The sequence below is a fragment of the Colius striatus genome, chromosome 3 (genome assembly GCF_028858725.1).
Source record: "Colius striatus isolate bColStr4 chromosome 3, bColStr4.1.hap1, whole genome shotgun sequence".
NCBI classification, from domain to species: Eukaryota; Metazoa; Chordata; class Aves; order Coliiformes; family Coliidae; genus Colius; species Colius striatus.
Window position 1 is genome coordinate 5,586,749 of NC_084761.1, and position 25,381 is coordinate 5,612,129.

Here is a 25,381-nt window from a genome sequence, read left to right on the forward strand (position 1 = left end):
TTCAGGCTTTTCAGTGGAGATGAGCAGTCACAATAATAGTTAAACTGTCTTGATTATGTGATGTGCAGCAGCCAGTGCACTTGCTGCTCTCTGTAAACCAGGCTTCTCACAGATACCTGCTGCTTGCTTGCTCAGGCATACAACTTCAGATTTACTTGGGCTGAAAACTTGTGCCCGAGGAACACTGCAATTTCCAGCTGAGAAATTTCCTTCCCTGCTGACCTGTTTTCTTGGAAGACAGCATACCTAGAGTCTGATCCCAAAGAACAAAATGATCAAGAGAAATGAAAATACTGTTACTCAGACCTGGGTTTTTTTCCTTTTGGTGAAATGAATACTTGTTCACCTCTGTTCCTCCAATATCTTAAACTATCATGAAAGCTTAAGTATTCACACATCTGGCTGCAGCATCATGAAAATATTTCCATGTCTATATTCAGCCATCTATACATTCAGATCTTTCAAAATGTTAGTGCTCACTTTGAAGAGCCTTTATTACCAATAAACCCTTCTCTTCCTCCAATTTAATACTTTCGTGTTCAAAAACTGATTTCCTTTATTTATCATGAAATTCAACTCCCAGTAAGAGCCTGCATAAGGGAATAAAACAAACCTTCAGAGCCTTCTGCAATTAGCACACTCTCATCATGCTCCAGTAATTATCTCCCCTGAGACTTCACTTGTGATTCCATACTGCTCTCATCACTACAGCATTCCCATGAGGGAAATTAAGAGGCAAAACACCAAGATTACTCGAATGCCACATTCACCATGAGTACACCATTGATCTCCCAGGTTTTTTGCATTTGACTCTAAGCAACAAATCGCTTACCAGCAACCAAAATCACCATGGCTGTGTTTGTTCCAAGCCACCGATGGCAGGTCAAAATGGATTAGCCTGAAACTTACCCTTTATTTACAGGGAGGAAAAAATTCTTTAGTGAATCCATATTGCTCAGAGGAAATGGGCACTAAGCTTCTTAGGAGGTGTCAGGGAGAAAAGTGTTTGGGTGTGTAAAGGGGTTTTCTGCACAAGGTGCTTTCTTCTTCTTCTCTTCTTTGCTGGATCCTCCACAATTTACCCAAGAAAAATCAATCAATATTGTCTTCATTCTCCATTTAATGCTACTTCTCTACCTGCAAGACTCCTTTGCTACATTATTCTTCTAGTTCCAGAAAAGGCTGGACTCCTTTCCCAGGTCCCCAACACCCTTTTTATCTTCACGTGGTGTAAAGGAGCCTGTAGACAGAGTTAAAGTCCTTCAAACCATTTTATCAAAAAATGACTTAAGTCTTGTAATTTGGAAATTCAGTGTCCTAGTTCTCATCTCTCCAACCATGATCCCAGAAACAACCAATGGCCACTTCAGAAAACTCTAAAAACAAGTGATACAACAGCTCCATTGTTACCAATCCCACTTGTATCAGCTGTAGATTTCTGAGAACTCTGTGCAGCCAGTTTCCTCTCTCTAAACTGAACCAGGCAATTTGAGTGCTATGCTTTCACCCAGGATTACCCAGTGCTGCATTACAACTCCCTACTTGATTTGTACTGAATGAGCACCAGTCATAGCCAAATTTCATGACTGCATGCTTGATACCCTGACTAACATTACATTTCTTTGCAGTAACCAACTGTTTATTTTTCTAGTTGCCAACATTATGCAACTCTCTAGAAATAATCCAAAAAATAGATGTACACAAAATCCAGGATAGCCACATTCACTGTTACATCCGGCTCCATGCAGTAACTTCGGCTCTTGGACTGGAAAGAGAGCAACTGCAAAGCCCATTGAAGTTGACAGGAGCACTTCTGCCCACCCTTTGATGGGGGAGATGGATTTAAATGCCCTATTTGTTGGAGAAGTAGTTGAATACAATCCCATCACACATTCCCATTTGATGCCTTTCAATATTTTAAGAACATAAGGAATGAACATTTCCAGGTTGTAGGTAGTTTCTAAGAAGTCCTGTTCAATAGAGAAGATGGTTTCTTCTTCTGTTCTTTGTTCTCCTTAAAACAGTTGCACAGGAGAAAAGTCCACCTTCTGCTACAATATGTGCTTCTTGGCCTACTGATTAATATCCAATTAAAAAACTAATTTTAATTTATTATCAACACCTTTTTTAAAAAAACATTGCTTTCTTTTCCATGCTCTCTCTGTACATTCGTAACAGCCCAGTCACTTGTACGTGGGACTGATAGTAAACCTGCTGAAGTTGATAGTACCAAGCAAGGACTGGACTGAGCTTTACCTAGAAAGGAACAGAATATCCATGCCTCTGTGTGTATGCATTAGTATTATGATATATATATATATATATATATATGGAAAAGCCAATGCCTCAACTTCAGTTGAAGAACCTGTGTACAGAGGTACAGATATTCTCACCCTTTGTACTCACGTGGAATGCCACAGCATAGCCCACAGGCAAGAGGTCCCTAGTAGTTAGTGTCAGTGGTCTAGGAAATACAGCAGCCTGCAGCTTTAGTTTTCATAGAATCATAGAATCATTTTGGTTGGAAAAGACTTTTAAGATCAAGTCTAACCACCAACCTCACACTGCCACCACTAACCCATGTCCCTCAGCACCTCAGCTACACAGCTTTTAAATATCTCCAGGGATGAGGAAATCCACCAGCTCCCTGGGAAGCCTGGGACAATGTCTGACAACCCTCTCAGGGAAAAAGTTCTTCCTAATGTCCAAACTAAACCTCCCCTTGTGCTTCAGTTATCCTTAGAGATAAAAGCCCTCCAATTATTCTAACAATTTCCTCATACCATCTCCTTATTACACATGATTACATAGATAGGGTCTACAGAACAGGTCTTATGAGACTGAGGGAGTTGGGAATGTTTAGCCTGGAGAAGAAGAGGCTGAGGGGAGACGTGATCACTCTCTGCAACTACTTGAAGAGGAGTTGTAGTGAGGCAGAGGTCGATCTCTTCTCTCCAGTAACGAATGATAGAACACGAGAAAATGGATTTAAGTTGCGCCAGGAGAAGTTTAGATTGGACATTAGGAAGAACTTTGTCACCGAGTGGGTTACGAAGCATTGGAACAGGCTGGCCAGGGAGGTGCTGGAATACCCATTACTGGAGCTATTCGAAAGACCCGCCTGGACATGTTCCTATGCAACCTGGTCTAGGTGAACCTACTTCTGCAGGGGGGTTGGAACAGATGATGTCTAAAAGTCTCTTCCAATCCCTACCATTCTTTGACTCTATGAGGTGCTAAGGGATATGGTTTAGTGGTGGGGTTGGCATTGTGAGGTGACTGGTTGCACTCAATGATCTTAAAGGTCTTTTCCAACTGTTAAGGATACTACAATTGAAGCTTAAATTCCTGTGTGTTTTAGGAAGTTGTATGAAGATCCAAGTATGGATAAATAAAATAGACAGTCAACAGAAGAGGAAATAGCTCTTGAAGCTTGGGAGCATTTGTAACACCCAGTGGTCCTAAGCAGGTTGAGTACACCAGGCTATGTGTAACAACAGCTTGATACGAAGAGCTGGTCTGACACGTGGCTATGTTTTTACAGATGATGGGCAGGCAAACTCGAGGAGCTCATGGCCTGGCTTATGCTGCTCATGGCCTGGCTTATGCTCTGGCCACAAGGAGCTTCTGCTTTGACCGAAAGGAGCCCTGTGGCTTGGAGTCGTTAGGAAGATGATTTTCACAGCAGCATTTGTTAAGATGGTGAGGTCAAGTGAGCGCATTAAACATGTGCAAGCAAGCAATGGTATCTGTCTTACTGCTTGTTAAAGAGTTTTGCCTGGTACAGTGCAAATACACCACAAGTGGCAAACAATAAATGGCAGGGGAAAAAAGGACTGCAAGGATTGAAATGGCCGGCACAATGCTCCCGGCTGACACTGTTCTGCCCTCCGCGGCAGCCATCTTCCCCCGGGCCTGGCCGCGGCTCCTGCTCCAACCTTGGCCTCAGGCCGGGCCTCGGCAGCCACCCCGCCCGCCCCATCGGCGAGCGGCGTGGCCCAGCTCAGCGACCGCCCGTCACCCCGCGGGCTGCGGAGCGGGGAGCCCCAGGCGCGGCAGCGCCGTCCTTCGCCCGCGGAAGGCCCCAGCGCCCGGGCGGCAGCCCCGCCCCGGCCCCGGCGGGGCTCCGGCCGCGACCCGGCGGCGGGGGAGGGCAGCGGGGGGCGGAGCCGCCTCGGGCCCGGCGCCTCACGCCAGGGGGCGGAGCCGGGCGGCGCCGAGGGCGGCGGGGGAGCCCCCGCGCCTGCGCCCCGCCGCCGCCTGCGCGGGGAGTGTGACGCCGGAGCGCACCTCGCGGCCGGGCCCCGCCCCCCGGCCCGTGCCGCCTGACGGGCGTGCGCGCTGTCCAATCCGCGCCGGCGCCGCCGTTCAAACGCGGGTCCCGGGGCGGCGGCGGCCAGTGGCGTGGCGGGGGGCGGTCGCGGGGCGGTGGCGGCTTCCCAGGCGTCTCCGGCGGCTTTTACTGCGCTCGGGGCGGCGCCGGCGCTCAGTGTGTTTGGAGCCGGCAGACGGGCGGGCCGGGCCCGCGAGCATGGGGGTGAGGTAGGGCCGGGCCAGCCGCGGACGGGACGCGAGCGCGGCTGTGCGAGCGGAGCCGGGCCTGAGCGGCTGCAGGGAGGGACGCGGAGCCGGCTGGAGGATGGAGGATAAGAAAGAGGAGGGCGAGGCGGAGATCCAGGAGCACGGGCCCGAGCACTGGTTCAGCAAGTGGGAGCGGCAGTGTCTGGCCGAGGCCGAGCAGGAGGAGGCGCTGGCCCCGGAGCTGCAGGACGAGGCGGCGGCGCAGCCCGAGCATAAGCAGCAGAAGCTCTGGCACCTGTTTCAGAACTCGGCCACCGCCGTGGCGCAGCTCTACAAGGGTGAGAGCCGCGGGGAGGGGGGCGGCGGGGCGGAGGGGTACTGCTGAGGGGGGTGGGGGCTGGCGTTGGAGCCCCAAGGCGCTGAGCTCAGGGCCCAGTCTGGGGCCAGACATGAAGGGTGGGGAGGAGAGCGGCCGTCGAGGCCTGGGGCTGACACGGAGCCGCCGGCGGTGAGGTGGGAACGCGGCCACGGTGTCACAAAGGGGCTGTGGCAGCGATACAGGCCGGGGCAGGGGGAGGAGCGGGCTTCCGGCCCGGGGGCTCCGCGCCCGTCCATAGAGGTAGACGGGAAAACAAAATGGCGTGAGGGGGAACCGCCGCCGCTGCCCAGACATCGCCCTTCGCAGCCTCCAGCGGAGCGGCCTGGCCCGGCGGAGCCGCTGGGCCCGCTCTCGCCTCTCTTAGGCCCGGCCTGGCCTGGCTGCCCCCTCCCTTCAGCGGGCGGAGGGGTCGGCTCGGGCGCGCGGCCGCTGGGGCCCAGCTGGCCCGTGCAGACGGGGCACCACGGCGGAGAGCGGCCGCGGCGGGGGCCCGAGCCGGTGGGTCCCGGTTGGCGGAGGGGGGGAGCCCCGAGAGTGCCGGGGGAGCGGCGGGCTCCGGAGGCGGGGAGGGTGGGGGAAGCCCGGCCCTGCCGGCGGCGGCTCCCGACGCCCAGCCCAGGGAAGAGGCTCCGACAAAATGGCGAAGTGAGGGGCCGGCCCCATTGTGCGGCGGGGGCTGCGGGTGGGGGCCGGGCAGGGCGATCCCCCGCTGGGCCGGGGCTGCTGCGCCCGCAGCCCGGGACCGGGCCGCCGCCGGACCGCCCTTGTCGGCCTTGGTCCCGAGTTGCCTTCGGAAGGTGGAACAAAATGGCGAAACCTAACATGGCCGTTCGGAGTTGGTGACTCCAAAATAAACAGCGTGTGTCCTTCCCTCCCTGCAGACCGGGTGTGCCAGCAGCCGGGGCTCTCCCTCTGGGTCCCCTTCCAGAACGCTGCCACTGCGGTCACCAACCTCTACAAAGGTAAGGGGCTGTCCTCCCCCTGCTCACTGTCCCAGCAGCCCTCCCTGACGAGCCGGGCTCCAGTCTGCCTTCTGCCCCGGCTTACTCATAAGCAGGGCCTGTTAATGTCTCTTATTCACCCTGATAAAATCTAACTCGAGACTGCTTCCTGAATCTTGCAAGTTTTCCCTGGGCTGCTCTAGCTGACGGTAGCTGAATCTTTTCTGTTGCCTCATGTCAGTGAGTAATAACTTAAAAGATATTTTACTTGGAGATCCTTGAAAAAGGACGTTCTGGCTTACTCTCTTGAATTCAGGAGAAGAGTGCCATGACTTGTCTAAGCCGTCCTTAGATTTCCTGCATTTTGTGCGTTTCACGGCATATAAAATATTGGGGTATGGGTATAACACATGGATGTTTCCAGTGACATATAGGTTGGATTTAGTGTTTGTAAAAATCTCCATAGATGTTATGTGACAAAGTTTTATCTTCTTGTGTCAGTTGAAGCTTCTTAAGTAAGCCTCCCAGTTTATTTTAAGCACTAGAATGTCATAATGACTGTGTCCAGGGTGGCTGTAAGAAAGAAGTGTTAGCCAGAACTTTGATAAGAGTGCACTCTACATGCTGTGCTGTTTTAGTGTGTTTCTGAACTCTGCTTCTCTTTGCTTTGTCACAAGGATTCTTGTCTGCAGAAGAATCATTCAGTGGTTTATAGGTTTTCAAAGATTGTACAACAATGATATCTACATCAGTGGAGGCTTAAATTGGCACAGTGTAATTCCCATTGTCTTTCTTCCCTTTCTAGGAAGGAAGAAACTTTAAAGTTCCAAATTGCTGTTTTTCTGACTTTTTTGCTTTTGTGAGTTGTGGAGTACAGGTTTTTTCCTGGCCTGTGCAGCATTATCTATGGTTCTATGTGCACATTCTTTCACTTGTCTCCAGTTTTCCTGTTTTGGATTTACTTTAAGCAGTTGAACTGGGTACCATGTTTATGATGGCTGATGAGAGTTTGACAGATGTGCACAGAGGAAGGAGGAAATGTAGATGTGTGGCCCTCATTGCTGGGGACTTGAAGAAAGTGCATCTGAATGTTGTGTATGTGTCATAGGTCATACAAAGGGGCAGCACATCACATGCAGCAGGGTAAGTGTTGGCCTCAGGGAGTGGGTCACTAGAACATGCTCAGGGGCACTAGTCACTTGAATGTGGTGCTACAGTAGCAGTGGGTAGTGTTAATAAATTGTCTGGAATAATTATAGTTGGGTTTTTTTACAAGTTGTGTTGCTCTCCTATACAGCATCTTTCCTACAAAGACTTAGACTGTTTATTTTGGTTTAAATCATTTGATAACTTGTGCCATAGGGGAAATGAGCTCAGTTTTTTTCTTCCTGCAATAGTATTGTTAGCAGAGGAGTATGTGTGTGGTGATTGGGGAAGCTAGAAACTAAGTGGAAGCTGTCTTTAATCATGTGTGATTCTTCAAAAAGTGGCACGTGAAACAAATCTTTTATTCAAGCATGTCTTTTAAATGCTGAAGTAACTCAGTTCATCAGAACTACCATCTTTCAGTTTTAACTTCCAAGTGGGTAGAAACTTCTTGAGAGTAGAAGTAGAACCAGCTAGACATGAGTGTATCAGGCAAGTTGGAGTCTTCTAATGTGAATTTTCTTTCCTTAGTGTTGAAGATGACTCTTTGTGTGAGAAAAATCTCCTGTTGTTTTACTCAGTAATGTTTGTGTTTTGGAGAGGACTCTGTCAAAACACTGGAGAAGTACTTGGTGTTCAGTTTACCACACCACAAACTGCCTCTTGCCTTAGCTGGTTTCTCTTCTGATAAATGTTTGGTGTTTTTTTAAGCGTCAAAATTCTCTTTAGCCAGAGCTACATGAGGAGTAGTGTACAAGGAGCATGCCACAGTTCCTTGAATGTCAGCATTTTTTCAGAAAATAATTTAATATCACATCACACTGGTGAGATCTTAGATCATAAATTTCTGATTGGTGCTGCTGATAGAGGCTGCATTTGATTATCTTCCAGATTGTACTAAAGAAATGAAAGCATGAGATGTAGGGGTTTAGGTCTTGGGCCTAATAAGAATGGAAGTTCAATTTACCTTGTTTTTATTGGAAGAAAAAAAAAGCTGAATCTTTGTTTAGTGTTAGTTTTGACTTGATAATTTCAGAATGTATGCAACTTGGCTGCTTGTATTTTGCCAGCTTAACTTTGTAAACAATATACTTGGAGCTTTTACCATAAACCCCTAATCTTTGCCAGGGTAATGATGCTTGAAATTTGTCCAGGCTACATCAGCAATCAGTGTGCTTGACCTCAGAACTAGTTCCTAGTTAGTCCTCTGTAAAGCAGCATTCTTGTATACAAGGAAAGCACGTTATTGACATAAAGCTGGGCTCCTCACCTCTCTGAAGGACTCTTATTTCAGGAAGTGATTCAAGGAATATTGTCAGTTTCCCAATTGGCTCTGAGGTGCCTGGGTAGCTCTGAATGCATTGGAGTCAAAGCTGCTGCAGAATATAAAATGGCTGGAGGAATAATCTGTCATGTTGCCATTGCTTTCACAGGAATTAGCATTTGTAAGTCTAGTGTTGATTACAAAGCAACACAAGCAAGACACTCTTAACGTTCATAAAAGTAACTGTTAACTGTACTCTCTATATATATACCTCTGTAGCCCCAATATTTAACTGTGATCAATTTGAGATGTTTTTCTTTATTCTTTCTTAGTGGGTGGTGATATAAGTGCTACTTTTTATTACTATAGTCTTTTGTGGACCTTGCAGTGGTGCCTGAGAATATAAGCCTAAGAATAATGTTTAATGGTATTTATTTTTTTGTTCGAGTATGAGAACTAGATTGTGTGTCACTGTTTACCTGTAAAGCAAAATCTTGGACAACTGTTCCTAGATCTCAATAGTGTTCTGGACAAATGGCTTTTATATTGAATTTAGTAAAGCAAGAATATAAAATCTGTTTTGCTCAGCTCTGACAGATTTACTTGATTTCCATAGTTTGTTAAATTGGAGTGGATATTTTGTTGTATGTAATGGAGCATGAGCAATGCAGCAGTAATTTTCCTGAAACTGAAATAGCTGTTGGCAAAGCTCTAATACTGAATCTATGACAAAGTGAGCATAATTGTGTAGAGACTAGGATTTGTCCCACCTGTTATTGTCTGAAACTCACTCATTTACAAGTAGTATCCAGGAAGGTACTTACTGAAGTTTGAAAACAATGTATTATGAGGCATTTAAGAATTTCTTGGAGGCACAGTTGTAACTGGTCTGCACAGGTGATCCATTACATCAGTGGAGAATGAAATTGCAGTTTGTAGTAGGATTAACTGCAAATCATATGTTTAAAGCTTCTGCATATAAAATTTGCAAAGTGATCTTAAATGGGGAAGGAAACTTTCTTAGGCTTCCTTTAAATAGGATGTTGCCTAATTGAAAGGCATTGAGGACATCTGTATTCTAACTAATTTCAAAACTATGGCCTCCTTTGCAACTGAAATTTTGATGGAACTGGAAGGACTCTAAAGAAATCTGAGTTGTCTGAAAATTCCTTGCCTATCAGGAGCAAGAATAGCAGTTACCCTTTTTTTTCAATGTGGGGTTTCCTGACTGTATTGACGTGCTTCAAGTATTTCTTAAAGTGCATTGTCTGTTAATTGAAGCACCTTCCTCAGACTGACAAGCTCAGAGTGGCTTTTTTTTTTTTTGTTGATACAGTATGATTTTCTAAACAGTGCTATAATGTTGACTTGAAGTATAGTAAGTGTTTAGGTGGTGCTTGAGTTGCTGTTGACTTTCTGACTTTTTGGCTGATACAGCTAATACCATTTGGCTTTAACAGGATTCATCTTCAGTGCTAGCTGATTTGTTACAGCTAGTTTGGTCCCATGTTACAATAGCCTGTAGAAAACCTATTTCTTTCCTATGGTTGACAAGAAGCTGTATCATTGATGTGCCATACTATACCTTGCTCTGTCTGTATCACTAAGAAAACTCTTTTCTCTCTTCTTGCAGAAAGTGTGGATGTCCATCAGCGAAGCTTTGATGTAGGAATTCAGATTGGCTATCAGCGTCGGAATAAGGATGTGTTAGCTTGGGTTAAAAAACGCAGAAGAACTATTCATAGAGAAGACTTGATCAGCTTCCTATGTGGAAAAGTTCCTCCTCCAAGAAATTCTAGAGCTCCCCCAAGACTGACTGTAGTATCCCCTAACCGAGCTACTTCAACAGAAACGAACTCATCTGTAGAGACTGATTTGCAACCCTTCCGTGAAGCCATAGCTCTGCATGGTAACAGTAATTTTATTCAATACTGCTTGGTTAAAATTGGCTGGGGGTTCTTTAAAGCATGTCTGGCTCATGGCCATTGTTGATGTCTGTCATGTGCCTGATGTTCTAGCTGAGAGTATCTCCTTCATTCACCTTTTTGCATGTGTAAGGCATGTTGCCTACTAAAGTTGCATAGTCGTACATTTTGAATGTGGAAAAAGTAATGTATAAAAATGAGGGTTGGATCTGTAATACTCAACAGCTGTGAACACAATTAAGTATCAACTCATGATAGGTTTTGAAGCATGAAGATTTGGTATTTGTACCAGTGCTCAAGTAAACAGAACTATTGGAAAATGATTCGACTGTATTAGCAACTGATTAAATATTAAGGTTTGGATAGTAACAAATAACTCAACTTTTTGTGGGGTTAGAGAGGGAATGACGTCTGAAGCTTCTGTCTTAGGAGGATTACCTTACCTCACTCTAGAACTCTTGTTATGCACTGCATAATATAGTCTAGAGTTCTGCTTAAAATACCATGGAACTCATGGAAAGAATTCTTGACTTGCACATCATCACAATGAACCACTGTCAGAACTTGGTTCTAGCTCACCTTCAGACTTCAGTGTCTTCCAATGTTGTATTGAGTTTCACTCCTTGCCATCAATGATGACATTAGTCCTGTATCTCTTCTGCTTTTTAAGTAGGAATATTCAGTAGCTTATTCTATATTGGGTCAGAACCTAGCGAGTGATAAAGAAAAATGTTTTAAGTTGCTCATGAAGTGAATTGAAAGCACTTCACCTGTGGTGTTCATGCCTTCTAAGTTTCTAAAGGGTAATAGTTATCTTATATACTTATCTTATATCTTATAAGTAGTGGCCATTCTAAAAGTCAAGCGAAAATCAAGTGATCTAGAAGTGTCAACCAGATGGAATTAAGGAGTTAATTTGAGTGAATTCCTGAAATGCAATTTTTTCTTCTGTTATGCTGTGGTGTTTTTTAAAGATACATGAGCCAGACATTGTTACTGTCTATGTGACAGCCTAACTGCTTGCTGCTCTGTTGCCATTTAAATCAAGTGTGCTTCCACCTGGTCATGTAGTTTTTGACAACTTCTCATATTGGAAACTGGCTAGAGAATTCTGTGCCACCAGTATTGCTTGTTCAATAAGTAAAAATTTAATTTCACGAGAACTGCACAAGCTGTCTCTTGCATATAGGACAAGCACACTGAAGTCTTGTTTTCTGAAACTAGTTGAATCTGGTGTGCAGTTGGCTTCAGCTATAAAGGCCTCTTCCATGAAAGCGAAGTAGGTAAACTCCTTTCAGTAGGGTGAGTTCTTAAGCAGAGTAAGCTCAGAGGTGTTTTTGTTAGTAATGTGGTTCTTTCCATGTCCTTGTATTGTTTCTTAGCATCTGCTTTGTATAGAGGTGGGTAATGGAAGTTGCTTCTCTATATAGCATGGGAATCTGAACCATGAGATACGAAGTTTTTTATATGGCATAACCTAATATAGTGTTGTGAGTACCATAGGGAGTTCTCTGCTCTGTACTGGCAGTGCAGGGACTAGAAATGCACTCTTCCTCTTCATCAGCTGGTTGACAAGATTACATGTCAGTCAGCTTCTAGATTAGGTTCTGATATCAGTTTCAATCTGGTCTGACACAAATGCTTTTGTGCTAATCCTTTGGTGACTAGGCTTGTATTTGGCCTCACCTCTTTTTAGGTGGTTGCCTACAATATCTGCATTCCTTCAGCTTCTCCCTCATCTTTGTTTAGCATTAAAGAAGTTGTGTTTACATTCTCATGTTTATCATAGGGCTTCTCTTAGAACTCTGCTTTAATTTTGAGACCTCTGTAGGGTTTTCAGGTGTGTGTAAATTAATATCCTCTGTAGAGCTATGATAGAGTGTAGCAGACTCGGCAAGTGTTTAGGACTAAGGGTTTATGAGGGTTTTGGACTGTTGTGTGAAGGAGTGAGGCTTTGTTTTGAGGCTTCCTGTGGAAATGAGGTATTTCTCTGTTAACATGGACAGGTTGAATTTGAGAGATAATGCTAAAACTTTGCTCTGTGCAAGACCCCTTAGTGAGGCAGGAATAGCTATGATACCAAATAAAGCTTTGAGAAAGCAGAGTTAATGGCTTGCTTCTCAGAAAGGTACTAATATATGTGTAAACATCGTAATGCTATAGCCCTGTAATAGTCTTAAAGGCCTCAAGTAAATGCAAATGTCTCCTGTAGAAAGCAGTGAAAGGCTTCAGAAGTGGTTGTGAGATGGTGAAAGAATTGAAGACACTTCAGTAGCTGTTTAGGTTTCTGTGCTGTTGTACAGACAAAACTGATGTGCATGTGGTTAGGTCATGTTAATCACAGTATGGAACTTTGAGGCTGTGAAATGACATTGCTAACAATGTCATCTTCCTACTTCCTAGTATATTATTGATTGCTTTACTGATTTAAAAGTTTTCTGAGTCTACTGAAAAATTAAATAATTTGCAATAAATGGCTTTTCTGGGAGTTCGTCTTTGCATTATGGCAACTTTTCAAGAAAGTTAAAATGAGCTTAAAATGAACATGAAAATGAACTGTGGATCAGCCTCTGAAAGGTGCTTCCTCTGTCAACAGAAAATCTTTTCAAGTGCATTGTAGGTTGTCTTAGAGTTGTCTTGCATTTCTTTTCTGACTCTTCAATGTTAACTTGATTACCTAATCCTAAACTGTGAGCTGAATGTTTTGTTTGACAGTTCTGCTCTCTTGGACTTGTAGTGCTATGTAACATGGTTAACTGCCAGGAACTGATCTGGGATTGTCACTGTCTCGGTGTACTCAGTAATGACTGTTACTCATTAGTTCAGTATTAAATACCTTTATGAGATGCAAGATTAAACTACAACTGGAAGGCCATGTTATGATGCAATATTCTTGTACTCCTATCTTTGTAGAAAGTAATTTGAAACTATTCTTATGTCTTTGACACCAAGTTTGGTTGAAGTGTTTTAAGTATCTCCTGAATGCTGTTGGAAAGTCTGTGCCTGTTTGAGACACAGTTTGTAAACTGTGACAATGTGTTGTAGTATTACAGATGCATCTTTTAATTCTGACTCTTGTGACTATTTTAAAGAAGGGCTAGTTACTTGAAAAGGCTTTACTTTAAAACATAGTTTTTGGAAAATACATTTTTGATATCACAGGTCAGTTCTGGAGTTTGTTTAGAATAATTTGTCTCCTTATGTGAGCACTAGACATAATGAAAAGATGTCATGATAAAACTTCAGTATACTGTTTATTTGGTTATGGGTTGTATAATGATTCATAAGTGGTATAAACTGTTGGCTCTCAGTAGATGTAACAACACTGAACTTGTATATTCATAGCAGTTTTGCTTGGAATAGTGATGGGAAGATCTATGCAGGCAATTTGGATTTGAAACAATGTCACCTTGTGTGCACTGTTAAACTCCTTCCAGTTTAAATGTACAGGGTGAATTGGTGCTTTTTCTGATGTATGTTGTGCCTGAAGTTAAACTTGCTGATGTCTTAATTCAGATTTATGTGTCTCAGTTGTGCATGTTGGTGTAAAGTTATTGGCTGTTTGATTCCACATCTGTTGTCAATTAGCTGCTTTACTTTCTTTGGTAGGTGTATAGGAACCTCTTTTCACAGTTTTGAATTTAAGCTTGACCTTAATCCTGGGAGTATGGCAACAAATGTTGTTCCTGAATTATCTTTTCACTGAAACAACTTCTGCTGTTGAAATACTTTCTGCCATTGTGAAGGGAAGATGATTTTAGTATTAATGAAAGCTGGGGTCTCTATCAGACTTCAGGCTATGCTTCTGAATTGAGTTGGATACCACTTAGAGCTGTAAGCCAAAGCTCTAAGAAAAGCATTGGTGGTTAGTGACTGTTTATACTGGTGACTGCATAATGCCCAATCTATTTAAAAGTATATCCTGTGCTGTTGATCTAAGCTTTAAATGTTCATTCCAATGTACAAGAGTTGGCCTGTTCTATCCTGACTTGTCTTTTGACCTGTCATGGCTGCAGATGAGTTTAGAATTTAGCTTCTAATTGAGGCTTCTGACTACTGATTTAGTAGCTCCAGAGGCTCTATGAAGAGCAGACTTATTTGGTTTGTCAGCAGTTCATAGGGCTTTGTTAGGCTTTACTTGGCAGCATGTGACTTCTGGCAGCCTGCTTGACCATATGTGAAGATGTGTATTAAATGGCTTTGCACACACAAGGTATATAGACACAGGTATAGAGTATTTGAGGCTCGAGAGAACCTCTGAGAGCTCCAGATTTTGAAGGTTACAGAGACAAATCTTTCTGGACAGCTTAACATTTGCTTGTTCTTACTGATAGAAAAATATACATATGTAGGTCTTATTCTGCTGTTCATCTTCCTGAGTGACTTTTGCTTTGGTAGTTTATTTCTGAAGTGAACAAGTGTTTTGTAGTTCCCTAATAATACTCAGATTTGAAGCAGTTATGAAGATGCTTGTGTTCTCAAAGTTCCTGTTTATCTACAAATATAGCCAGAATTACAAATTAAGAATTGTTAGGCTTTTATGTACTAGCCCTTAATAAACATGTTTTGCAATGCCTACTTTTGCAAAGCTCTAATAGTAACACTACTGAAGACAAAATACTTTAGTATAAACTTCATGGTTTTCTTGTTTATGACCTTGGTTTTCTACAAGGAAAAACATTGGTTTGAATTAGATGTTTTATTTATAACCTGAATGCAAACCAAAATAATTGCAGGGTACCTCTGACAGTGGTTTAGATCAGATCTGTCAATAGCAAATTCTGAGGGGATTGTCATATGGTCTCACATGGCTTATTTGTACTCTTCTGAATTATGATATTCCCAATGTGTCAGCTAATAGCAGCTGCCATGAAATAAAGCTTGTGTTTAAAAACTACCTGTGGTACATACCTGTCTGAGATCTGCTGTGATACTGCAGTGACTGAAGGTGTGGAAGGGAACAGGGTGATGGTGTTTGAAACAAGACAAGACAGGTAACCTGGGAGGTGTTTGATAAGGGATTTTCACTCTGTAGCTGCTGGTGTAGTGTGAAGGTGTTACATTGAAGTAGTCTGTCCGAGTATTTTGAATAGCATGTCACACTTGTGGCACTTGCCATAGTGTGCTGTTAGAACCTGGTGTATGTGCTTGCTTTCCATGTCAAAAAAGTAGCTCTAGCTGGATTGTTGTATGGACTAACATCTGGGAAGGTGTGATCTAGACATAAATGTGGTACAAGTAATAGGATGAAACGCCTTTAACATATCTCTAGATGTCAGAAGTGTCATCCCTTCTGCCACACGTGGGAAACGAACTTTCTGAACTGTTTGACCTAAATACTTTCTCTTTTTCCCCCCTAGGTCTTAGTGGTGCAATGGCGAGTATAAGTGTTCGTTCAAGTACCCCAGGCTCGCCCACTCACGTGAGCAGTGGCTCCAATGCTAGTCGAAGGAGAAATGGACTCCATGATGTTGATTTGAACACTTTCATATCAGAAGAAATGGCACTCCACTTGGACAATGGTGGAACTAGGAAGCGTACCTCAGCCCAATGTGGCGATGTCATTACAGACTCACCAACTCATAAACGCAACAGAATGATCTAAACTGCAAAAATTTCAAACCCACCATGCTGCTTGAAAGCCACTTGATCCTCAGAGTACTATTGAAAAGGAAACATCAGGCCATCTTTCCATATTCACTGTTAAAAACAAATTAATTCAATAATTGCCATAAGTAAGTTTTAGATATTACATTAGATGCCTCTTGTAACTGCAGCTTTCTTAAACTATATTCTTAGCAGAGGACATCAGATATTGTGTAGTAGTTAAGTTAGCAAGTTCATCATAGGCGAACATGTATCTGTTCCAAGGCTAAAAGTGACCTTACTTGTATTATTAAAGGGAAAGGAAATTTCAGATGTTTATTTGGTTATAGAATGCTTTTTTGTCCTTTTATTTCCTGCTGTGTTGAGTATTTGCTTAAACAGTATTGCCGGTTTGACTGAAATTGTCTACAACATGACTTGGCATCTTTGTCAAAACTGCAGGCTTCCATTTTTGCAGCACTGTACCATGCACCTAGTTTCTATATAGTAACAGTGTGCAAGTTATAAATATTGGACTGTACCCTTTTTAGTTTTAAAAGCAGTTGATAATTCTGGTGGTTGTGTGATAATGTAAAGAGGTGCTATGATGGTCATACAATTAATACTTAATATTGAATCAATACAAGGATCTTTATTGGATTCACTTTGTGTGTTTTAGTGCTCTGAAGTAGCAATATTAAACTTTTTTCCCCAATTAACTTAATAGGCTTTTAAACCAGTTTGAGAAAATATATGTACTTATTGGTATTATCCTTGTGGTAATCATACACAGTGCAGACTGCACCAGTGCTGACCTAAATTTAGAGGAAGATGTCCTGTAATTGGAAAATAGGCTTTTCTGTTCAGTATTAGTGAAGGGTAGGTTTTGTGTACACCCATACCCATTTTTGCATTTCTTGTGAAGTAATTGCCCAATGCTGGGGAGGGGTGGGAGGAGAGGGAATGAGGGGGAATAGTTGGAAGAGGGGTGTGTTCTAACAAGTAAGACTTCTGGTCGCATGTGGAAACTTGGACTAACTTAAATAAGATTCTGTGTGACGCCGTCTCCTTCAGGAGGGAGTGACATGCAGGTTCTGTGTAGTGCTAAGGAAATAATTTAAAACTGGAAATTGATTATAAAGCTCTGGATAAACATGCTGTAAGGATGAATTAGGATAAATGGCTTTCTTTTTGTGTTGAGCTTACATTCATAGGATTGAACTCTGGCTGCCATAACTTAAACATAATCTAAAACTGAACTAGTTTACATTATCCTTCTCCATTCCCATTTCTGACTGGGGAAGGATAAGTGTCTGTCTCAGTGTCATGACTATTTTTACATGGAGATGCAGTAAGTCTTTGGCAGAGGACTCTGGCTTTTAGGGCCTCCAAGTCCCTGCCTAGGAAAGAGATAATACAGGAGGAATAAGAAAACAAAGAGCTCAAAACCTGCAAGTTGGGAAGGGGTGAGGTGGTATGCGTACTTTAACTGGAAGCATAGGCTGGCTCTGGGATGAAGTGCAACTAGGCTAGATTCACAACACTAGAATGTGGTGGTCTAGCTATGTTAAGGCACCTTGAGCTCCATGTGAATACACAGCTCTTCAGGACTTTTCGCTTACACGCTTTTAGAGTTGGGTTTTTTTTTGGGTATCATCTTCCTTGTCTGAGGCAGACTTCACTGCAGTTTCACTCCTTTCTACCCTGATGTCCTCTCCTTGGTGTTCTTGTAGTTGAGGCAAGACAGCAATGATCTGTTAATTCCTCAGAATTAAAGATTCTCTACTGAGAGCGTGATTTCCTTGCTTTGTGGTGCTTCCGTCAAATTTCTTGCATCAAAGAGCTCTTGAAGATGTCAACAGTTGCACAATACTGTAGCTAGAGGTTTTGTAGTTCATGGGACAAGTGTAAAAACTGTCCAAAGCAAGATGGTAACTGTTCAAAACCCTCACCTGTGTTACATAGCTGAACTTGCACATCACCTGTCGACTTGGTATACATTGATTTCAGTTACTGCTATTAACTATGATTCATAAGACTTATTTTATGTAAGATATTAATACTGCATAAGGCTAGTTTTCATTTGGAGACTGCATTTTCAACAAAGACGTGGAAGAAGGTATCTTTAAGTAAATCTGTTAGTATTTATTAGGCAGAGGCACTTTCCTGTTCCAAAAGAGGAATCTGTAGTCCTGAATAGAAAAGGACTTGGGAGAACCATTCTTCAGCTTTTCTTTCTATTCATTCACTGCCTTGTACAACTAAGATGCTTGTGCTCTGTGACATCTAACACTTCACTGTTGTGGTAAAGGTAACAGCATATTGGTATCAGTTCTGCACATCCAGACTGGACTGTAACAGTGCTTCTGGTCTATCCCAAATATACAGAGCCTGTTTAAATTACTTCTGTTCCTTGCAGTGACACAAATCATGTTTAATGCTTTGAAGCATTAATTCAGTCTAGTACAGTCTAAACCAAAATTTGTCTGGCTTTTTACTTAATTTGTGCCATTTTGAAAGCAAGCAGGCTTAGGTATTAAACTGATTGCATTAATGTTCTTTTGCTTGTACCTTAAATATTTGGTAACTTTTGGATTTGTTTCTTGTTTAGCCCAACTGTCATTTGTTCTTTGTTAACCTCTGCCAGAAGGATCAAAAAAAAAAAAATGCATGTGTTCATCTGTTAAACACAAGGAGAAAAGATTGTTCCTTAAAAAAATAAAACCTGTTCAGTACCTGTTGCTTTGAAGACTATTTCTTGTGCCAGTGTAGGAAATTGACACTCTGGAAATAGCATTGAGCTGTTCTCCAAACTGTAGCTCCTGGAGCCAGAAGCAAGTTGATTTTTCTGTAAGAAACACTGAATTGAGAACTGTTTTAGTTTGGTTTAAAACAAACAAACAAACAATGGTGCTCACTTTTGCTTTCTCCTCTGAATCGTATAGTTGACCGTTCTCTTCTCCATGTACATCGAATCTTAACATGAATGTGCGGCAAGTTACATAAAGTACATCCTGCACTGAAGCTACTGAGCTTGGCTTGCTTATTAATGAAGTAAGTTTTAAATGTTAAATTGAAATCTATATTACAGTAAAGTAATGCAAAAATGATTTTGGCTGAAACTGAAGTCCTGCAGTTAAACTTACTCTCAAATGTGGTTTACCCAGCTGGAGTAATAGAAACTCTTTAAGGCATAATAAACCTAATAAAATTTTAAATACAACTGCTCAGGCTGCTTTGTAGTTCTTTTAAATTTCTGAATGATACAGTCCATCTGTAAACCAAAGTAGGGCTAGTGTGAGCTGACAGGCTTACTTGGTTCTGCAGAGTAGGATTCCTCTTTAGGAAGGCGGTTTGTTGGCAACTGTCCAGTCCAGCTACCCTTAAGAGCTTTCTTTTATGCACTAACAAAGATAAAAAGGATGGGGGATGTGCTGTTACACTTGTACAAGGTGTTTGCAGAGTTTGACATCACTAACACCTAGGAAAAGCATCTTAAAGTGTACCACTTCAAACCTCTTTAGAAAGTTAGGTGGCGTTGACTCTAATACTAGAGCTTTCCCATCTCTTGCAAAAGGCTCTTTGGGACCTGAGGGAAGTTAGGTGCTTTCATTAGAAGCTTTTCCAGCTTTATTTGGGATGTCCCTAAACCTGCAAACTACTTTCCACTTGTTGTGTCAGCAGGTCTTTGACTATCATTATGAAGAAAAGCTGTATTTCACAGGAGCTCTTAAGTTGAACATAAATGTTTTTTAATGGTAACATTTCTAGCCAGTGAAATGTTCCAGTGAGGATTTGGACAGTGTTCTTGAGTGACTTCTGAAAAAATCAGCACCTATCAACTGTTAGCCTAGAGCTAAGTAATATTTTGGCAGGAATAAGGAATGCACACCTGACTTGTTCCACTGAGTTCACTGTACCAGGTGGGGCTGTTGTGGCTGCCTGGGGTACCCACAAGGCCTTGTGGCTTTCTCCTTCCAGAGCCTCTGGTGCTTTAAGGTCAGGAGGGAGCCACTGGCACATGTCAGGAGTTGTGCCTGTTCTAGAGCTTTCCTTGACTCTACATACAACTCCTGAGGATAGTCTGGGGCTTGTAAATGCCCTCTTAGGATCTTGTGACGTGGCTTTGTAGTCAATGGGTGATTTCTGCTGTCCTCTCACTGGGCCCCTGTCAGACTGTCTCTAAACTAAAATGTGAACTAAATGTGTCTTGAGCTCACAAAGCTCAACCAAAGTGACTTGTGTGTAGCTGGGAAGCACCGTGACCTGTGTTTGGAGAGACCTGGAGGCTATGTGCTTCTCAGTAGGTAATGGTATTACAGCATTTCCCGTGTGCCTGTTCTGAGCACTCGTGCTGCTCGAGTGATAGCTGTGTGGGTTGTGGACACTGGGATTGTACACAGAGCTGTATTTTTATTGGAAGGTGGGATCTGAGGGAGAAATGCACAAGAGTATAACCTTGAGGGAATCAGCTGTGAGTTTGTTGAACATATACTATGGTTTGTGGAAAATGTTAGTGTAAAAATACAGAACAATTTAAGGTGGCACCTAAGACTACTCTTAATATTTCACCATTTTAATATCAACTTTAAAGGTGAAATTGGTTCCAAACCCACCTGGATGAGTTCCTGTGTGACCTACTCTAGGTGATCCTGCTCTGACAGGGGGGTTGGACTGGATGATCTCTCAAGATCCCTTCCAACCCTTAAGATTCTGTGATACCAGCAAGTTATGCAGGAAACACAATGGTGAGGTCATTTGTATCATGGTGTAGATTTAAAGAAACTCATGATACTTCTCCAGCTCAAACTCAAGCCATGAGAATTATTCTGGTATCTTGTACATCTAGTTTCCTTTTTACAAAATATTGAAGCAGGGGATATGAAATATTTGTGTTTAAACCAGATATACAAAGAATGTTGCTCAAGGTTCTGCTGGAGCTTGGCGGTAGGGTCGCTGCCAGCTCCTGCCCGTACAGCCCTGTGCTGCAGCTCACTGGCTGTGGTCCATGATCAAAAGTACCAAGGTTAGCATTGATTGCTTTATGAAGACATACCTTGATTTTACACTGATAACTGTTTGAATCTTTCTTGTTTTGAATTCCTTGAGTCTTACTTATGTATCATGTAGTTTCCAAGTGGAAAATGGGGAGAAAACACCTGTTTTGAGTAATAATAGAGTTGTTAACTCTGGTTGTCTATAGCATTTAACTCTCTGCAAATCAATATCTTTAGACAACTTTCTAAACCACTAAAGTTTTGTCATCTTTGGAATGTTTTAGGCCAGTCTTGAAACTGTTATTTTGAAAAATACCTCCTGTGCTTTCTTGGCTATAATGGAGACTTTAAAGCTCTGGGGAATGTTTTGCCACAAGCTGTCAACAGTGATGGTGCCCTGTGTGTCTTTCACAAAGCAGAGCTGAAGATAACTAATGCTGTCTTCAAGGAAAGTTTTCTAAGCCTATTTTCCTGATCTTTCTAAAAGCACCAACAGAAAAATGTGGATTGCACTTTGAGGTGAGTGGACTTCTGGGATAAGGAGGACTATTTTCTAGAGTCTTACATTGAATATCCTGCCAGTAATCCCATTGTTCATCTTGGTGAAGGAATGCATTTCTTTCATCTTAAACCTTTCTACTAGAAAGGCTCACACAGCCAAGTCTGCTCTCATAGCTGTGTTTAAATAACATCCTGTAGAAGAGCACCTGTGACCTGCCATGGTAGGCAGGTGCTTTTCCTCTTCCTGGAGGTTCCGTTGTCACTAACGTGAATCACTGAAGGTGTTTCTCTCTGCTAAAAGGAATTTTAAAGTCTTTATGATTGAAGTGATTGTAGTTTTTGGAGTAGGAAACTGCTGAAGGTGCTACGAATGCTGTAGCTGCAGAGGCTCTGCCAGATGACAGTGCAGTGGTGCAACTCTCTCGGGGCATTAGATTGTTTATTAAGAACTGATTTGACTGCCTGTGCTTGCTCTGTGACAGCTTTGGATGGAGTCTTGCCAAAATTAAGACTTCTTTAGGCCTGTATGCATTTCCCAACCTATGAGAATATCTTTCCCACACGGAAATTTTCTGGGGAATTGAGTTCAGCATATTTAAATCCTAATAACTTGGGTCTGTCATGAAAGTTTCAACACAACAAGGCCTAAGAGTTCCTTCAGAGTTAGTTTTCAGGCTGATTTGGTCTTTCTTAAAGCATATACCCACAAGCCATGTCTGCATCTAGTTTTCTTCCTCCTATTTGTGCCTGTGGCCCTTTCTGACCTCTTTTACACAAGTAACACTCCCTGTGCTGAATGCAGCATGTCTGAACATGGAGATATTTCTGGCAAGTGCTCGTATGTGATATGTGAGGTGTTCCTTTTAAATGGACAGAATCTCTGGTTGTACAGAGATTGTGGGGCCCTCATCCCCTGGAGAGATTTGGTACTCCAAAGGATACAGCCCAGAGCATCCTGCTCTTAGACCTGCTTTGAGCAGAGGTTGGACCAGGTAACCTCCTGGGCTCCCTTCCACCTGAATTAGTCTGGGATTCACTATATACTGTCCTTGATTCAGTTTTATCCATAAGAGGAGTCGACAACACTGGTGTCCTTACTGCCAATTAACACCTGCTGCTCAAATAGCCACTAACCACTGATGACAGCTTAGGATTTTTCTCCTGTGGGACATACACTCTTCCAGAAGCTTAAAAGCTGTTCTATCAAAATTGCTACTTCTTAACCTACAGATATGCAGCCCTGCAAAGGAGAAACTGGTCCCAAATGTTACTGATTTCCCACCCGTGTCACATGTTTCCCGGGCTCTGAAGTAAGAGTTTGGGGCTGAGTTGTGCAGTAGCTGAGTGCAGCACCTCAACATCTGCTCAACTGATAGAAACATTGTCACCCCCAGAATGTTCTGTCAGACCTGTAAGTGCCCCTGTGAAATTTGGAGTGTAGCTTTGTACTTTATCTTCTGTTGGTGTACATTTCCATGTGATCTGCTATAGGGGGAAATGGTAAAGTGGAACTGTCAACAGAGTAGCTATAAAACCAGTTAAAGCTCTAATTGTTATGTCAGTTTCTTGTGTGACTTACTGCAGACAGATGGTAAGACAGTAGCAACTACAAAGGTCTGAAACTTCCCACTTACTGGACACTTCTGCTGAAGACTCAGAAAAGCACCAGGTGGACTAATGGTGGCTTGAAAATGTTTTTAACAAACCTGAGATATTGCCTGAAACTAGAACATAGATTAGAGTTACTTTATTCCTGGCTAAATTCTCCAGAAATGCAGATATTTGAAGTTGTTCCAGTGTTTATACAGATGTAAAGATGGATAAGGTTCCCAGCACTGCTGCTGGGTAGCCCACCAGATTGGCTTTCTGTGTTCAAGCGGCTTTCGAATGAGACTGACTTTCCATCCCATCATTTTACCAGTGCATGTGAATTTGAGAATTGACAGCTTTTTTTGTCAGCTTTTTTTTTTTTTTTTTTTGTTCACCTGCTCTGAACAGAGGTGACAAGTCTAAAGGCAGGTTCCCACAACTGCATGACCATAAACTTGTCCAGTACAGTGCTCTGGGTAACCCTGTGGCAGCTGCATCAACATGGAGCTAGAAGGCTGCACTGACACTCCTCAGCTCTACACGTGATCAGCAGGAGATGACCTCGAAGAATGTAAGGAATAGGTGATGGGCAAGAGGTGGTACAGGAACACTGGGAGGTGAGGTGAACTTGCCCAGCAGCTGTCACAGCCCCCAGCTACAGTAACTCTTAACTTTGGAGTTGCTGTCCTTGGTTCAGCATTGCAGCCTTGGCCAACTGATGGCTTGGATGGCTTCAGAAAGTCATCTTTACAACTCCCCTCATGCTCTGTTACTTAGAGCTACATAAGATAAGTGACTTATGTCCCCAGATAAAAGCATGATGTACTAGTATGGAGAAGAATCTCTGTTTTAAGCCATAGTTGGTTTGAGGTTTAGGCTCAGAGAAGACAGCTCTCTTACACAGGGGTTTTCATGGTGATGATGCTGATGCTTCAAAGTGTATCTGAGCATCTCAAAGCTTTAAAGCAATGCAAAGAGCCCTTGGGATTATTTAGCAGCCTTGCCCAGACCCTTTACCCTTTTGAAAACCAGTCAGTTATCTAGCAAAAATAGATCCTTCTGGTTACTCTTGCCAATGATTTTGAAGTGTTCTTTGCAAGGCAAAACAGCCAAAGTGAGTAGCAAGACACACGAGCTGTGCTGGGAGGCAGGAAGGTGACGGGTCTAAAGTGCTGATACGCTGTTACTGCACTGAGCATCTCGTTGCTTATGTGAGGAAATGTACCACTGAGCACAAAAATGAAGTTGTGGCCTGAAGAATGTGAAGCCACGTTACAGATCAGGTGTTGGCTGGGGATGGCAGTGGTGCAGGGCAAAGTGGCAGCAGTACTCCTGTCAGGTGGCTGGAGAAGAAAGCTCCTGGTGTCCAACTACTGGTAGGGGGGCAGGTGAAGTCTACAATTGCTTTCTGCAGGTGTTTCTTCTTAACAAATACCATCTCTCTATGGAGAACACAGTGTAATTTGGCAGAAAGAGTTTACATGATATGCAGTTTCCATCTTGCTTGTATGGCTGTAGCTGCTAACTCTAGTTAACAAGATACCAGAACAGAAGTGGAGAGAGGGAACTTAGCTAAACCTTCATGCCTTAATTCCATAATCTAGTCTCTCCAACCTGCCTGGCAAGCACTTGGGTAGGTGTGAATAAGGATCTTGGAGGAATATGAAAAAGGCCACCAGAGGCCATCACCTTGAGCTCGTCCTTTCAAGTGTTATCTATAAATACGATTCCCCAGGAGCAATCCAGCTGGCAGCCTCTAGTCAAGCTCGTTGCATCTCAGATAAAACTACTGTCAAGCAGAGCCAGATCTTCAGTTGCTTTATGGATCTGTGCCCATTTCCACTGCTTGGGAGTGTGAATCAGGGGAGCTCCTTCCTATGGAGCAGCCTCACAGCTGGTTGACAGCAAGAAAGAGAGGTGAAGCTCCCAGTGGTGAGCGAACTGCAGCACACAAGTGGAGAGGAAGAGGAGAAAATCCCACAGATGATGTGCCCCATGTGGTGGTGCAGCCCCTCATGTTTTGGGAGGCTCACTCCAGTGCATATCCACAATGTGACAATGATCCAGCTACTGCCTAAAGAACATTTAAAAAAAGAATTGTTGAGCCCCTACATAAAGTGGCAGAGAAAAGATGAGGTGACACGGGCAGCCCAAGGTATGGGGAGGGAATCCTGGCTCTCCCAAGGTTCAGAGGAGTTTTGCTTCATGTGTTCTAGCCCAGATGTTTTTTTTGGTAGGTGGCAATCTTTGGTTGTGGCAAAGGCTGTGCCATGTGGTGGCAGGGCTGGGACTGCACTCTTCACCAGCAGGTCTTCATCCTCGCAATGCTTTTGCCTGCTACTGCAACTGATGAGGAATTGGTGCTTTTTTTAGCTGATGAACTCTTAAGATCTTCAGATGAAGAGAAAAGCTCTCTTGAATTTACTATCTGTATTTGCATCCTTAAAAGAGCTGCATGCTGTCCTTTGTGAGGATCATATAATATTCTGAGCCCACTTGCCTCCTTTCTCAGTGTCTGAGGTCAGTTTGCA

The 25,381-nt window shown here is 43.1% G+C and overlaps 1 protein-coding gene across 1 annotated transcript; it reads left to right on the forward strand.

Moving 5' to 3' along the window:
- The first annotated feature begins 4,436 nt into the window (after positions 1-4,436).
- Positions 4,437-18,985, forward strand: HAPSTR1 (HUWE1 associated protein modifying stress responses). Its single transcript, XM_061993335.1, has 4 exons — positions 4,437-4,859; positions 5,782-5,862; positions 9,885-10,160; positions 15,537-18,985. The coding sequence occupies exons 1-4, from the start codon at positions 4,640-4,642 to the stop codon at positions 15,779-15,781; spliced, it is 822 nt and encodes a 273-aa protein (XP_061849319.1). The 5' UTR covers positions 4,437-4,639; the 3' UTR covers positions 15,782-18,985.
- Positions 18,986-25,381: the final 6,396 nt, after the last annotated feature.